The 15,173-nt window shown below is 46.0% G+C and overlaps 1 protein-coding gene across 11 annotated transcripts in view; it reads left to right on the top strand.

The window, feature by feature from the left end:
• Positions 1–10,529, top strand: part of CCDC102A (coiled-coil domain containing 102A) — an 820,703-nt gene extending 810,174 nt beyond the window's left edge. For all 11 annotated transcript variants that reach the window (XM_085636974.1, XM_085636976.1, XM_085636977.1 and 8 more), the window contains one exon: positions 5,194–10,529. In XM_085636974.1, coding sequence (XP_085493100.1) covers positions 5,194–5,320 — 127 coding nt within the window. In that variant the 3' untranslated portion in view covers positions 5,321–10,529. The remainder of the gene's footprint in view (positions 1–5,193) is intronic.
• Positions 10,530–15,173: the final 4,644 nt, after the last annotated feature.

Genomic DNA, 15,173 nt, shown 5'->3' on the forward strand with positions numbered 1-15,173 from the left:
AATTTGTTGGTTAGATCTGGTGAAGAAAGCTTGCCTCATTCTTGAAGAAACATGAGAAACAGCAGAGAGGGAGAAAAATATGCTAAGATTTATCACCAGATGACCCACCAGGCCCAGCAAGTAAACATAAATGTCTGTTTTTGTAGCAAACTTACCACCCTCGTTGTTTGTAAATGTTCCGTTTTTTCTTTCAAGAATTAAATGCACAAGAGTGCAAGAAACCAACTCTCTACCCCATGGCTATTTCCTATTTGTGGTAAGCTTGATTTGTCAACATCTGTCGCGCTTGATAGAAATGAAAGTTCTTTGTATTGCTTTGCACTCTGTTGCTTCTGTGGCACTATGCACTCACACGGGGGCATCTGCTCTCAAGGCTCCCCCTCCTCCCAAGTATTACTAGAGACCCCTAGGATTCCAGCTGTGACTCTGAGCCCCCCCTCCCCCCCGGGAGTTAAACAGCTGATCCCCCCCTCCAAGCAGTTCGGATAGTTTGACCCGCCTGCAGTGCCAAGTGTGGTAGACACCTCCGGGGAGTACTGGAGACGGGTTAGGGAGGCCTCTGTGGCTTTTCCAGTAATAATTAAAGCACAGAAGTGTTTCTCCATCCTATTCCTGGGAGCTAACAGGCCCCTGGGGGTGTTGGGCCACAGCCCTCTGGCAGCAGCAGGAATGGTCGCAGTGAGTGAGCCAGTGCCTCCATCTTGGTTTGATTTATTCTGTTTACTACAAAACAAATTCCGTCCATGAGAGCTTCGCTTCAAGACATCAAACACTGATAAAGGAAACACGTTACAGCGACATAAAGCAGAAACCAAATACTAAGCATAAACACATGTTCTTTAAATTCAAATAAATTGCAATTCAAATATGTACTAGAACCACAATGACTTGTACCATATATATATATATATATATATATATATATATATATATATATATATATATATATATATATATATATTATTATCTACTGTAGATAGTTCTAGTTAGGACCGTGTTTCCATAGGAAATCTGAAAATTCTATTTTGAATAACTTTGGCACCGGTTGACGAATCCTCGCGAAAGTTTCAAAACTAATGGGGCGCTACGCTCCGCTCCTACCCTGAAAGTCTCGGGGTGATTCGTCAAGCGGGGGCTGAGAAAAAAGGGGGGTCCCAAAACGCGTTTTCCCCATGCATTTTTCCATAGGACCTTTAGACACAGCTACAGCCCGAACGGCTGAACAGAATTACTTGTAATTTGGCAGAGAGGTAGTCCGCAGGTCAGGGATGTGCCTTTTGTAGGTCTGGTGTAAATCTGTTCAGTAGTTCCTGAGAAAATAGCATTTAAATCAATATATATATCTGTAAGCGCGCGCGCAAAAATTAAAAATAAATACATAACTTAGCAATTAAAAAACCGTACAAATTCACTGAAAAAACCATAGGTTTCACACACGTTCTAGTTAGGAATTAGCATTTAAAAAACCTTGCAAATTCACTGAAAAAACCATAGGTTTCACACATGTTATAGTTAGCTGTACATTTCACTCGTAAAAAACCAATGAAATTCCACGTTATAGTTAGATCAGGTAACTATAACTTGCGCGACCGCAATCCACAATGTGTCATTTGAGATGTCATCATTGATGTGATGAGTGATGTCACTGACCATGTCATGAGTGATGTAATTTGTGACGTCATCAGCAGTGGATTGCGGTCGCGCAAGTTATAGTTACCTGATCTAACTATAACGTGGAATTTCATTGGTTTTTTACGAGTGAAATGTACAGCTAACTATAACATGTGTGAAACCTATGGTTTTTTCAGTGAATATATATATATATATATATATATATATATATATATATATATATATATATATATATATATATATATATATATATGAGCTCTCTTTGCTCACAAGTTTCTCCAAGGAAAAAAGAACGAACGTAGACCTCCTTGTGTAAATTCAAAAGTATTGTATTCCTCCTCGCCTGCCATTACGCGTTTCAGCTGTCAAAGCGGCCTTGATCACATGACAATGCTCAGAGTGTTTTGCTCATTATTTAAAGTGCTAATGCTTGAAAAAAACAACCCCACACACATGATCTGAATTGATGGACATAGAAAACAGACTGATGAGTTTCAAATTGATGCCGATAAAATAATACATTGCATATGTTCGACATTTTGCGTAAAATTAAATACATACAGGTAAAATACCTCGTTTACACAAGTCCTGTGGTCCAATAAAATCAAATGTTGCAATTTTGAACATAGATAATATTTGCCAATACCTGTATAATACCTGAAAAGGAGTGGAACCTTATAAGAGTATTCTGGTCGTCCATTTCTACAACATGTGTGTGTGTGTGAAAAATAAATAAATGTGCTTGCCAAATACCTGTGTGAAATACCTCATGAATGCACCCCCGGATAATATTTAGATTTAACTGCATATACTTGGGGCCTCACCCATGAGAAAAAAAAAAAATTTAATCTTCTTTTAATTCCCCCCATGGGAGATACTTCTAAGGTTGCTATGATGACTTGTATCGTTCCATGGTACCACATTGACTAACAGCTTTTTTTCCTTTTGAGTTTAACAGTCAACGGTCATGCATGTGTGTTTTCTCTAATCACTATGTGCTGCTTCCTCTCACATCTCTGGCCCCTGCATTTGCCATGTTGCTCGCCCCAAGCACGTCATTACTTCCCCCACCTGTCTGGTAAGCTTTTTTTGCCTTTTTATTATGTAAACGCCACCCTCCAACTCCCACCTGGCCACTTCTTTATTTGAAAAAAGGCCAGCTTTGCCCAATTTTTATACATTTTTTTTTATTTACCACTCCAAGATGGGCATCAACCACCTGTCAATGGCAAATTAAAATGCAAACGAAATGTTCGCCCTGTCATGCACTTTTATGAACGGTGATGCTTGGGCTGGCGTAGCATTATGATGAATATGTGCCCATGTGTAAACACGCTCTTGTAGAGATCATGCCATTTTTTTTAACATCCGCAATAACCCTTTTTTTTTGCCGATGCTGAAAAGCATCAGCAAAACACCTTCCTAATTAAGTCACGTAAAAATACCCGAACAATATATATATTACACAATATCGTAGGAGAAATTCTTTTAAAAAAGCCCAAAACAACAATTAGTCAGAGTAGTGCTCACTTCAGCAGAAGTAAGTAGGATTTATTCTTTAGTAGCAATCATTACCACAGACGTTTTTCCTTATTCATTTAAGAATTTGAAACATTTACACTAGAACAAATCGGAGTGAATAGTGAGCCCCAGTGAAGTGACCATAACCTAACAGGGTGAATACTAAGTGAAAAAGTAAGAAGCGGGAGAGAAGGTTATTTATAATCTAAGTTGTTAACAAGGATAAACGGGATTGCGTCGAGGGTTAACGGTTGCAACTTATTTGGATACCGATGCTAATCACTCGTATTAGTTCTGGGACGAATTTAGCGTCACCAAGTCGAGCTTCTCAATGGAGTGGTCGTTCCGGAACAACCACTCCATTGAGAAGCCCAGCTTGGTGACACTAAATTCCTTGTTAACAACTTAGATTGGAAATAACTGAAATTGTGGATCCGTATTCCTGTTGTTCCTGCTTGTCTGTTCCCCATACATCCACAGACCTAATATCACTCGGTACTCCTCCTTACCACAAGGATATAATCAGGAGATAGACGCCTTGTGCTGATACTGTCCCCAGAAACGCTGTCCTGAAGAGACCTCGTATCAAGAGAGGGTCGAAAAGTCGTCGACACTAACAAAAGAGAGAGCCTGAATGATCCATTATCCATTGTGTACAGCTCGTCCTTTTGATTTTTACAAATAACCTGCTCTCCCGCTTCTTACTTTTTCCCTTAGAATTCACCATGTTAGGTTCTGGTCACTTCACTGGGGTTCACAAATCACTCTGATGTGCTTATAGTGTACATTTTTCAAATTCTTAAATGTATAAGGAAATACATCTGTGGTAATGATTGCGGCTACAGAATAAATCCTACTTACTTCAGCTGAAGTGAGCACTACTCTGACATTTTTGGGGCTTTTTTTAAAGAATTTCTCCTATGATATTGTTTAATATATATATTCTTCGGGTATTATTACCGTGACCTAATTAGTAAGGTCGGAATTTGAATTCTATGTCTTAGATTAATCTGAGCGAGTTATATTAGCTTGCACATAATGTATTGTTTTGATAAATGAGTTCTTTGTGAACTTTGTGTTTTGCTCAAATGCAACACCCAGCTCACAAGGACGTATTGGTCGCTCTTGTTCTTTTGAAATATTAACCATGCAAAGGGCTCGGGTGTGCTCTTTACCACACATCCCTTTACCAGTCAGGCCTTTACCACGAAATTCATGGTAAAGGCATGTGTTGTAAAGGCATGCGTCGTTTAGACGCATTTGTTGTTGGGGCTGCGGGGTAGAGGCATGCGTATTTTAGCCATGCGTGCCTCTGTCATACAACCAAACTATGCATGCTTTAAGTCTGCAGCTGCTTTAACATCTGGCGGAGAAATAAGCACCATCTTAGTAACGTTCCTCTGCAGCGGCGCCAGTCTATCTGTACGGGACTATGGTCTCCTGAGCAGGACACTGTGCTCTGCATGAATGAGACGCCACCAGAGATTTACGCAGCTTCCCTTTTCTGCTGATTACAGCTGCCCCTCACAGTCTGCTCAAGCTGTCATTGCTAATAGATCGTGTAGGATGCCACCAGGCAGCCATCTCCTGCCTAAACTGCTCTCAGAGACGGTGAGCGGACATCGAAGCTAAGGGAGAGCAGAGGAAGGCTGGAGTTCTCTTGTGTGCACACACGTTGTTACAGTTCTTACATCAGATATCATGAAGAGGCAAAGCAGAGTACACTGTGTCCTTTGACACCTGCAGCCAACCGTATCCCACATATATATTCTTAGAAAAGAATATTTGGCATGATGGGGACCGAGGAAGGACCTGGGGGTGGTGGGCAGAGGTAACCCAGTGTGCAGAAGACAACTAAAGAATGCCTTACAACATTTCCAATATTTTTTAGTACCTATGCAATACATGCGGTGCAGTAACATTATGTTTGAGTGGGACGAGAGGACATCTCTCTTTTTGAAGGTCTGTTAGAGGTCTGGTGGATCATGGTTACTGCACTTTATCTTCTTCACACTGATTCAGTCTCTTCTTTCGATGCAGGCTCCGCCGGCAGCAGCAGACACCTCTTTTTGGGAAGATGAGAGGTGCACGGTTTGGTTCCGAAGACCCCGAGGATGTGACCAGTGACCAGGAAGAAGACGAGGAGCTGCAGATCCAGGTGCCCTAACACCGAAGAGGCAGCCGGTAGAGGCCACAGATGTGGCCGGCCAAGCTCTATGCCGTTATTGAGGAGACCCTGAAATAGATAAAGCAGGAAATGCACCAAGAATGCATTGGGGCTGGAGCCAGGAATCAACCTTCCAGTAAATTATGTCAACTTGTAATGCAATCGGAAGAAGCCATAAGTGTCTGCACCCATCACAGGAACTCCAGAAGCACCACGGAGGCGAGGTGGCAATCTGCCCGCCAACCTTGGCTTTATTACCAGACGCACTGCTACGAGGACCACAGGATTCCTCGGCCCAGAGTCTTGTTTCCCGGGGCCCTCTGGATATGGAATCCAGAGGGTTTGAATACATTGTTGCTGAATGCTAATCTCATATGGCCATTCTATGCAAAATGATACTGCAATATGTTGGAAAGTCCATACGATTTCTCTCATAGATGCCCTTCACTGCGTTTGGGGCAAATGAATTCATCTCACCATTGCATTCTGGTTAGTGGCTATTCCTTCCACTTACAGAAAGGATCAGGGCATCAGTTTATATGTTACGTCTGTTTACTTCTGCTACTTAAAATGTTTTTGTGTTTCGTTTCGGACAGAGGTCTTTTAACACCAGCCTAAGATGCCCTGGAACTCTGACGATACCCTCTTGAACACCAAGAGGGCTACCTCTGACCCCGTTAGTGCAAGTCCGTGCCTCTTGGACAGACGCCTCATTTCCTCCATGAGGCTCCCTCTCCTGTGCTGTAAGAGACATGCCCCGTCCATGTACAGGCGACATCTCACCGATGGTAAGAGTCAATATTGTCCCTACTACCTGCAGAAGGTGACGCTTGTCTTGAAACAGGATAAATCGCCTATGGTGCTGCTTAGTACAGTGAGTGACATGTCTTTTAGTCATTATTACTTGTGCATCGCAACATCTTTTGTCCAGTGAGAGGCCATGTACGCAGGGCAAGATTTCTCTTATAGGCGGGCTGTCACTTCTATTTCTGCCTTCTTTATTTTGCTCATTCGCGATATTCCCAATTTTTGGGAACCACGTGCCAGACATTGAGATGATTGTAAATCCAGTCTGCAGATTTGAGTCCCTACTGCGTGCCCTTTCACCCGGCCCTAAGCCATGGACACCTGCACTGCTGTGTCCACAGTGCCTTGTCTCCCACCACCTTTCCAGGACTGACGCACGTGCGGTGGTTCCAGTTTGGGCAGAAGCAGCCCCTGTTCTATGTTTTTGGGGTTATATTTTTATTCCCATCTACTCTAGTGTTGGCCACTAAAGCTCGCCCTCGGGGAGGTGTTGTGAGTGGTAGTGTCCTGCTTGCTGACCCTCTTGCCCTTTCTTCTTTGGACCCAGGCTGATGCGGGCCACTATGCGCTGATATTGATGGACATCGCCATTCATTCTGATCGACGCACTGGCAAGATCAGAGTTGAGTTTTTTGACTCAGAACGTGCACTTCAGTTGTTCTCAAGTGCGGGCAAACACCAGTAGATAGGAGATACTCTGTATAGCGAAGCGGACTATGAGGCCATAAGATTTGTTGTATATGTGAGATGTGTGTCTCCTCATTTCCGGACAGCAGTCCATCGTTATGCCTGTGCCCTGTGTATGAGAGCCGCCCCACCTCTTTCAAACTGGGGACAAAAAAGGTGGGTCAAAAGCCCAGTCCTCCAGATGTTTAAGCCAGATGCCGTTGTGAGACTCCTCGTTTTTAATATAGGGCAGGTCTGAGATTATTGTATATTACCGCTCCCCTTCCTACTCCATTCCCTGTCGCTTCATACCCTGAACCACATCGCCTAGCATTACATCGAGGGACACCCCCCCACTTTTTTCTTTTCATTTGTTAATATTGCCCTATTTCAATTAAATATCCTTAACCTGCTATAACGTGCCTTTGATGATGTAGTGTCAGGCGTTTTAGAGGAGATTTATTTCACAGCCAAATCATTGAGAGGGTCAAACAGGAGCCTGCCAAAGCCGCCCTCCTAGAGTGAGGTTCCATAGATTGATGCTGTTCCTGCCAAACCTTCCATCATGATGGTGCTTTTGAAATAAGACTGACTGGTCCTTCCTGGGCCATATTTGGAAGGGATTGGTGTCCCTGGAGCCAGTAGTATGTGAGGTTGATCACCAGCCAGATCCTTCACAAACCCTTCTAGACCTTCTCATACACATCTACACAGCGAAGAAAGTAAGCTGTCCTCATCCGCCTACATCCTACTTCAGAGAAGTTACAAGTTGCAGATGACTTAATTGGTGGGTCCTTTGCACGTTTTCCAGGATTCTGGGGACTATTCCACGTACATTTACCTCCTGCACTGAGCCATTGGTAAATGTGAGTTCGGTGGCCCTATTGGGTCATCGTACGTGGGCCGAAGGGGTGGGGGGCTGATTTGCCTGCTTCGCCCACTATTGAGAGGGAGTTAGTGGAGCCCGGAGTCCCTGTGGTTTCACCAAATGTGTTTTCACACCTGGTCAGATCTGGCAGTATATTCCACATCCGGTAATTTCCAGTAGGTGCACACCCGGGCTGCCAGAATTAGCTAAACCCCACTCAGATATCACTCCAGCTCACTCGTCACGAGGGCCTTAGTGTTTATGCCACCGTGGTCATGGTGACGTAAGTCATGAAAGTGGAAGTGGTGGTGGTTCCTATGTGGCGATCAGTTGGGACATCTGGAAAAATTCTGGCTGCATAAACCTCCGCCCTCAATATCTTTGTTCAGCGGAAAGGACTGGAATCTACATATAGAAATCCATAAAAGGGAGAATATGTTGCATATGTTGTGGAACACGATTTCCCTATAGGTAATCTGGCAAAAACACCAGAGCATGCCTACTGAGGTGCATCTGGTACAGCAGTTTGAGGTCATGCTCATTGCACACCTCACCCCCCGAAAGCTCTGAGGCCACCGCCACCATATGCGGTGAGTAGAGCTTGACAAAGCCCCCTGCCAAATAAATGCCAGCCCATCTACCAGATGCCTCAGGACTAGCAAAAGGAGTAATGGAAGAGCCACAAATTAGGTAGGAACGGCTTTTGTGCTGCGTGAGCAGCCTGTGCTCAGCGCCTGGAAACAGAGAAGAGATTAACACATGAGCACTGTCGCACACTCTGCGGACCCAAGGCTGTTGTGCGATGGCCGCAGCAAGCACATTTATCCCCACCGCTGCAAGGCTCATGGGAGCCGGGCTCCTGCCATTGGAAGGGGAGATCACATCCCCTATGAAAGGCTATCTGCAGGCTGCAGACACAGCCGCTCTGTGCTCCATTGATCAGCCTGTGTCTCACTTTGACATCAATAAAGTATGGCTCATTCCATAGCCATTGGAAATGCAAAATTATTGTCACAGGTGGCTAGAAAGGCACTGCCATTTTGTTTCACTGTGGATAGTTTCCACAGTCATGGGGAATAGCTGTTTTAGATACCGCCCTCAACCTTAAGTACAGGAGCTGGTATCCGTCTGATATTGGTGTGCCTCGGAACAGTCTGGCTTCAATTCCCTCAAAACGTTCCTCTTACTGGCCACATGCCCCCGGACTCCTGTAACCTAAAAAGAATGTCCTAGATCAGACTGATGCTCATCATCGGCCCCTTCATCTTTCGGGGCACCTCATCTCAGGAAGAAAAGACTTAGAGCATCAAGCTGTGTCAGCTGAAGGCCATTTTGGGAGTCCTCGTGTGATGTCAATAGGTGGGGTGGTGTTCTGGGAGTGAATTGAAATATTGGTGATGGTGGGATATCAAGATGATGCTGGTCGCTTGCATCCGGGTCCTCGGGGTCGAGTCTTTGTATGTCGGTTACTGCGACTCTGGTTTTTAAGGTCTCTCAGTTTAAAGGACACCAAGATTACAGGCCTTTGACGCGGTGATTGGGAAAACCCTATTGAATACCACAGGCGTATTCCCCGTGCCACTTCATACCTTTATCTACCCCTGTGACCCTCTAGCACGTTTCATGACAAAGCTGTGGGAAGTCCCTCTCCCTCCCTGATGTATCTCGATCACTGGACCGATGCACCGCTAATGTTCAGGCCCACAGTGTAGACCTTCTCACAGTGGAGCAGCAGAACATTCAGGAGTCCTTTGGGTATTGGGTGGAACATCAGTCTGCTGTGGGTCTAGTGATGTTTGGCTGTTACTGATCCCCCCAGACTTGTGAAGCTGGTGTTGGGGGTTACATCAAATCTCCTGATGAGCATCTACTTTTCTTTATTCACTTCAGGTGCAAGCCCGCACTTTGATAAACATGTTCTCATCTCTCATCCTACAATCCAACTACAGTATTTGACTATTGATTTTCTAAGGTTGATAGTTGAATCCTTTCAGCCCTTCTTGGAATTTCATCGTTTTGGGCATTAGTATTATCTCTGCCAAGCGGCTACCTGACTTCCAACGTTATTTATTTCAGAAACATACATGGATGTCCATGCATGCGTGTTTCCTCCCCAAAACAATTATTCCAGATTTCCACATCCACCAATGGCGTCACTCGGTATTTTTCCTGGACCAGTTCCATACATAAGGTCATCTCTTTAACTGGTTGGACTTCGAGGGGGGTGACCCACGAGTGGCCGCTCATTAACGCACAAAGGGACATTCATCCGCAGTCCTTTGGCCTTGGAGTTTTAAAGCTGTGGACACTGTTCCTTTCAGGTGGTGCAGCAAAGGAGACCGCAGACTAGGGCAAGGGACATTATCTGACCTGTACAAAGCACTCGGTGTCCTACAAGTGGACATACTGTTCTTTTGGGCATCTTGTTAGTATGATATCACCTCTCTTGCACAGTAATGAATCTGCCTCGGTGTAATGTGCTTGTAACTTGGAGGGGGGGGGGTCTCTGTCTCTTGTGCTTTGGGACAAATGTCTGAGTGTTTATAACCTAAATGATAAATGAGGGTACCTCTAGGATATCTCAGACCCCCTGTGCCCTGAATAAAATCACACAACTAGGGGTGTTCCTCACTCCAACGGTGGAGTGAACGCATCCTTGTGTGGCCAGCGGATCTGCACATGGGAGTAGGGCCAGCCGGGGCGCTGCGTTATCCACCCCTGCACAAATGGACCTTTCTATTGACTCTGTGGCGAGAATTCAAGGAGCGACAACGGACTCGAGTTACTGTGGATATTATATTATCATATGTTTGTATTCGTTTTATATATCTGTATTTTATAAATATAGAGTCATCTTGCGTAAACCTGGATCTCCTCTTTAAGTCTGGTACCTTCAGTCTTGCTCACCCTTTCCTTGGGGTCTCCCTCAAGCTTACATGGCTGGCCTTGAACATGTATAAAGGGTCTCGCTCAGGGGGTCATAGACTTTGCTGGAACTGTCAGGCTCCCCTCATAGGTGTTGTATATGCGTCGGGGGGGGTCTCCCCTGGGCTGTGTTCTGTACCCCATCCACTGGAGAGGCGTCTCATGTGTCTGTCATCGGCGCCTCCTGTATTTCCTGTGGGGTCCCTGCAGGTCTTATAGATGTCAGCGCATTGCGACTCCTTTCCATATTGCTGGCCTCGCGCTGTGGACCAATCTCACTGCTCTGGGAGTCTGTTGTTTGTTTCTTTTACTAAACTTGTTTATGATTCATTTGCCACGCGAACTTATGCATATACTTCACTGAGCACAAGTAAGGCTTATTTCACAATTAGAAGACGTAAAGACCAAAAAGCAGCATAAGTGCAGTACCATGACAACACGACTACAATTATGGAAACGTATATTGAGAAAAAAGGCAAACGAGGAAAAAGCATATCGACAGGAAAAAAAACAAAGTAAGTCCGAATTTACACCACAAAACAAACTTTAAAAAAAGATACTCTTAGTGTGGCTGATGGTGAATACGTGTCCTCTCACAGGAGGACGCTGACTGCTCGGCCTTGCTGTGTGTGTGCATTATCTGGAGAGGTGCGCGCGGGCTGGGCCCCTCTCAGCGCTGTGGCGCGCTCCTCCACTCCATCCCCCCCACCCCCTCCACTTCCGATTATGTCATGGTGACAGAATACATATTTTCATGTTTATTGCGCTGCCTCCCCCACGCCATGAATAAAACATGGGCCCTGGCGATTAGCGAGAGCATAGACGGTTCCCGGGACGGTTTACAGCCCATAAGCGGCTTGGATAGAGGCCTAAAACACGGTGGAAAGGGAGACATAAAGCCATGTTTGCCCCCGCTGCTTCACCGCGGCTTTCTCGAGGTTTCTCTGTGGGTAGGGCGCCAGCCTCGACCTCCCGAGGTGAACGGGCTTCCCCATCTTTGTCGAGACCGAGAAGGGTTGGTTAAAGCCGGGGCTAGGAAGGCTGCATAATCGGCCTGGTCAGAGGCAAGTTCACACTTGAATTACGGATCAGTTTGTTTGCCAAACGGGGGGCATCTGCCCCCCCACAGTAACTGGGAAGACCCACATGCCAGGCTATGGAAGGTATGTATGTGGTTTGTACTTCGTGAATACCACATACACAAGAACTTCGTGTGGCACTCTCTTTCTCCTATAGGTGAGGTAATTGTACTTCTCAACCATTTGAGCGACCAATGAGAGCCAGTTTGACTACTTATGGTGGGTGACCCCATTGGGTGACGACGGTTTTAAGTTTGGGCGATCTGGGGAGGTCTATTGTTTGGGGGCAAATATGAGTCCGAGAAGGGTGACACCCTCCAAATGAGGGTGAGTTGAGGGGTATGCATCGACACATGAAACGTGACGGGTGTCTTTACAACGAGGTAGGAGAAGTCTCTCGTTCACCCTCTGGTCAGTAAGTGGTGTTTGGGCAGTATCACTGCGGGTACTGCCTTTTATCACTGGTGTTCAATGGCCTCTGGTACTATTTAATTCCAGTGAGCGTCCTTGGGCTTTACCTTACTGTTGGACACAAAACTGAACACCAGGCACCCCATTCAGTGCTAGACTCTCAGGGTTGCGAAGTCAACTGTCCAAGGCTTAGTCAAGGAGGTGTGTTGGGGAGAAACTCAAAACTCAATAAGATACTTAGGGGGCTATTCCGATGCTGGCAGGAAGGGCTCTCACCATCGGTCGGAGCCTCCTGCCTGCATCGGAATGTGCTGTTCAGATTCCTTTCCGACCGAGTCATTCTGATGGGCTCGATCGGAAAGTAATCTGACTTGGATTTCCAGATGGCTTACGACTGGCTCGGAGAGCCCGTCCACCATCCGGAAACCCTTCAGTACTCCCCCGGCCGGCTCTTTCCATGCGAGGAGTACGATGGCAGTTTCCCACTACCTTTTTGTACCGCTTTCCAGGATAAAAAGGTAGTGGGAAACTGTCTTTGGGGGCCCCAGCATGGCCTCCATGGGTGCGTGGCCACCAAATGGCGGCCTAGGGGGCACCTACCCTTTTTGATCCCTGCACCCGGTGGCAGGCACCTTGAGGTACTTGCCACCAGGTGGTATTTGGTTCCATTTGCGTGGAATATTACCAAGGGTCCTCCTTCGTCTAGGCTTCGTGGTGCGACTACCTATAGGGTTCCTCAGAAGATTGACCCTGTAGCTTTGTGCACCGCGTTAGCTGACTGTCTGTCGCATCTCTTGGAAGATCTGGACTTTGCTTTGGGGCATTTTAACGAGTGGATTGATAGGGCGGTTTGTGATCTTTCGCCTCTGGCCAGACCTCGTCGCCCTAAAATGCCATTGTCCAGCCCTTGGTTCACGCCTTTGCTTAAATCGCAGAAACGACAGTGCAAAAGGCTTGAAAGAAGATGGAGACAGAATTACCATGTTACTGATAAGCTGGAATTGAAAAAAAGCTAAAAAACTTTATTATGCGGCTATTACTGCGGCAAAAAGATGTTACTATTCGGACTGTATTGCTTTGTCTGGCAATAATGCCAAGGCATTGTTTAATATTGTAAAAAGCTTTGTTTCTCCTAAAGCTCTGACCAATGTGCACACACCCTCTTCTAGTTGGTGTGAAGAGCTTTCGGATTTTTTTATGTCCAAAGTTAGATCTCTCCAACTGCTTTTTGACTCACCAGCAGTTCAGACCTTGCAGCCGTTTGTTGACTCTTATTCCCCCTCTGCATCTGAAATTTCTTTCTCCTCTTTTTCTGCCATATCTCTTGAGGAGTCTCTGGCTGCCTTGGTTACTCTTAAGTCTGGCTCCCCGTTAGACCCCTGCCCTGCAAAAATTTTGGCTTGCACAGCCCATATCACTAATCCTCTGGTGAACCAGTTGATCAACACCTCTTTAGAGTCGGCCACGGTTCCCTCTCCGTGGAAGCAGGCCATGCTGGTCCCTCTTATAAAAAAACCTATGCTGGATCCCCATACTCTTTCCAGCTACCGGCCCATTTCACTATTGCCGGCTGTGGCCAAAGTTTGTGAGAAACTTGTGAACAAACAACTCACTGCCTATATTGAACAACACGGCCTATTACACTCATCTCAATCGGGTTTCCGTGCTTCTTATAGCACTGAGTCTGCCTTAGTTGAAATCTCTGAGGCTATCCGGGAGTCGTTAGATGCTGGGGGCAGGGCAATGTTGGTCCTTTCGGACCTCTCTGCCGCTTTTGATACCGTCCCCCATGCTCTCCTCCTGGCCCGATTACACAAGCTTGGCATCAACGGCGCTGCATGGAATTGGTTTAAGTCCTTCATTGCCGGTAGAACTCAGCAAGTGTGGATCCCTCCTTTTACTTCTACCACCCAAGATGTTCTTACAGGGGTCCCTCAGGGTTCCACACTGAGTCCTTTGTTATTTAATCTTTATATGACCCCGCTTATTCAGCTTGCAGAGGACTTGGGCGCCAAAGTGGAAGCGTACGCTGATGACACCCAGCTTTTGTTCACTTGGAAAAAGCATGAGTCCTGTACTGACCACGTCAGATCCTGTTTGTCCGCGGTGTTCACCTGGTTCAACTCTGCCCAGTTGAAATGTAACGAAAATAAAACAGAAATACTGTTTTTTGGGGACTTTCCTTCTGGGTTCCTTCATACCTGTTGGCCAGTCGATGTTCCACCACCATTTCCTTCGGGTCTCCCCGTGAAGAATCTGGGGATCTGGTTTGATGAAAAACTTAGTTTTAATAATCAAATCAGTAAATTGACAGGTACTTGTTTTGGCATTTTAAAGATGCTCAAGAAATTCCTGCCCCTGCTGCCCCTTTCCGCCAAAGAAACGGTAATCAGGGCCTTGGTCACCTCCCGCCTTGATTACGCCAATGCCCTATATGTCGGTCTCCCTGGTTATTTTATGGATAAATTGCAGGTGGTGCAGAATGCCGCCGCACGGCTGCTGTTGGATTTACCCAAGCACACCAGCGTCAGACAACATCTTCGTAGGTTACATTGGCTGCCGCTAAAAGCTAGAGTTCTTTTCAAGGCCTTGGTGACGGCCCATGCAGCACTCTACGAATACGGCCCTTGGTACCTGAGGAAACGTTTCTCGTTCTATGTTCCGGGCAGACACTTACGCTCCTCGAATGTGTGCCTGGCGTCTGTGCCCAAAATCCGTTTGATAAGAAAAGGTGGTAGTTCCTTATCCTACTTGGCGGCTAAGTCTTGGAACTTCCTTCCTTTGGAGCTCCGCAGCCTTCAAAACCCCATCTTATTCAGAAAACAACTTAAGACCTTTTTATTCCATTAGTTTCTCTTTGCTTCTCTGTCATCTCTTTTGCTGGTTCGCGCCGGGACACTCTTCTGAGTAGCCGTGCGCGCTATAAATCCCCAATACAATACAATACAGGTGCAGGGATAAACTGCACCCCTGCTTTTTCAATGAGAGCATGCATTCCGTTTGGAATGCATGCTCTCATTGAAAGGTATAGGCATGCGACCAAACGAGGTTCTGTCGCATCCTACTTGCAGGTGTGTAAATGACGACAGGTGATCAT

The sequence above is a fragment of the Triturus cristatus genome, chromosome 12 (assembly GCF_964204655.1).
Source record: "Triturus cristatus chromosome 12, aTriCri1.1, whole genome shotgun sequence".
In the NCBI taxonomy this organism is placed as follows: domain Eukaryota; kingdom Metazoa; phylum Chordata; class Amphibia; order Caudata; family Salamandridae; genus Triturus; species Triturus cristatus.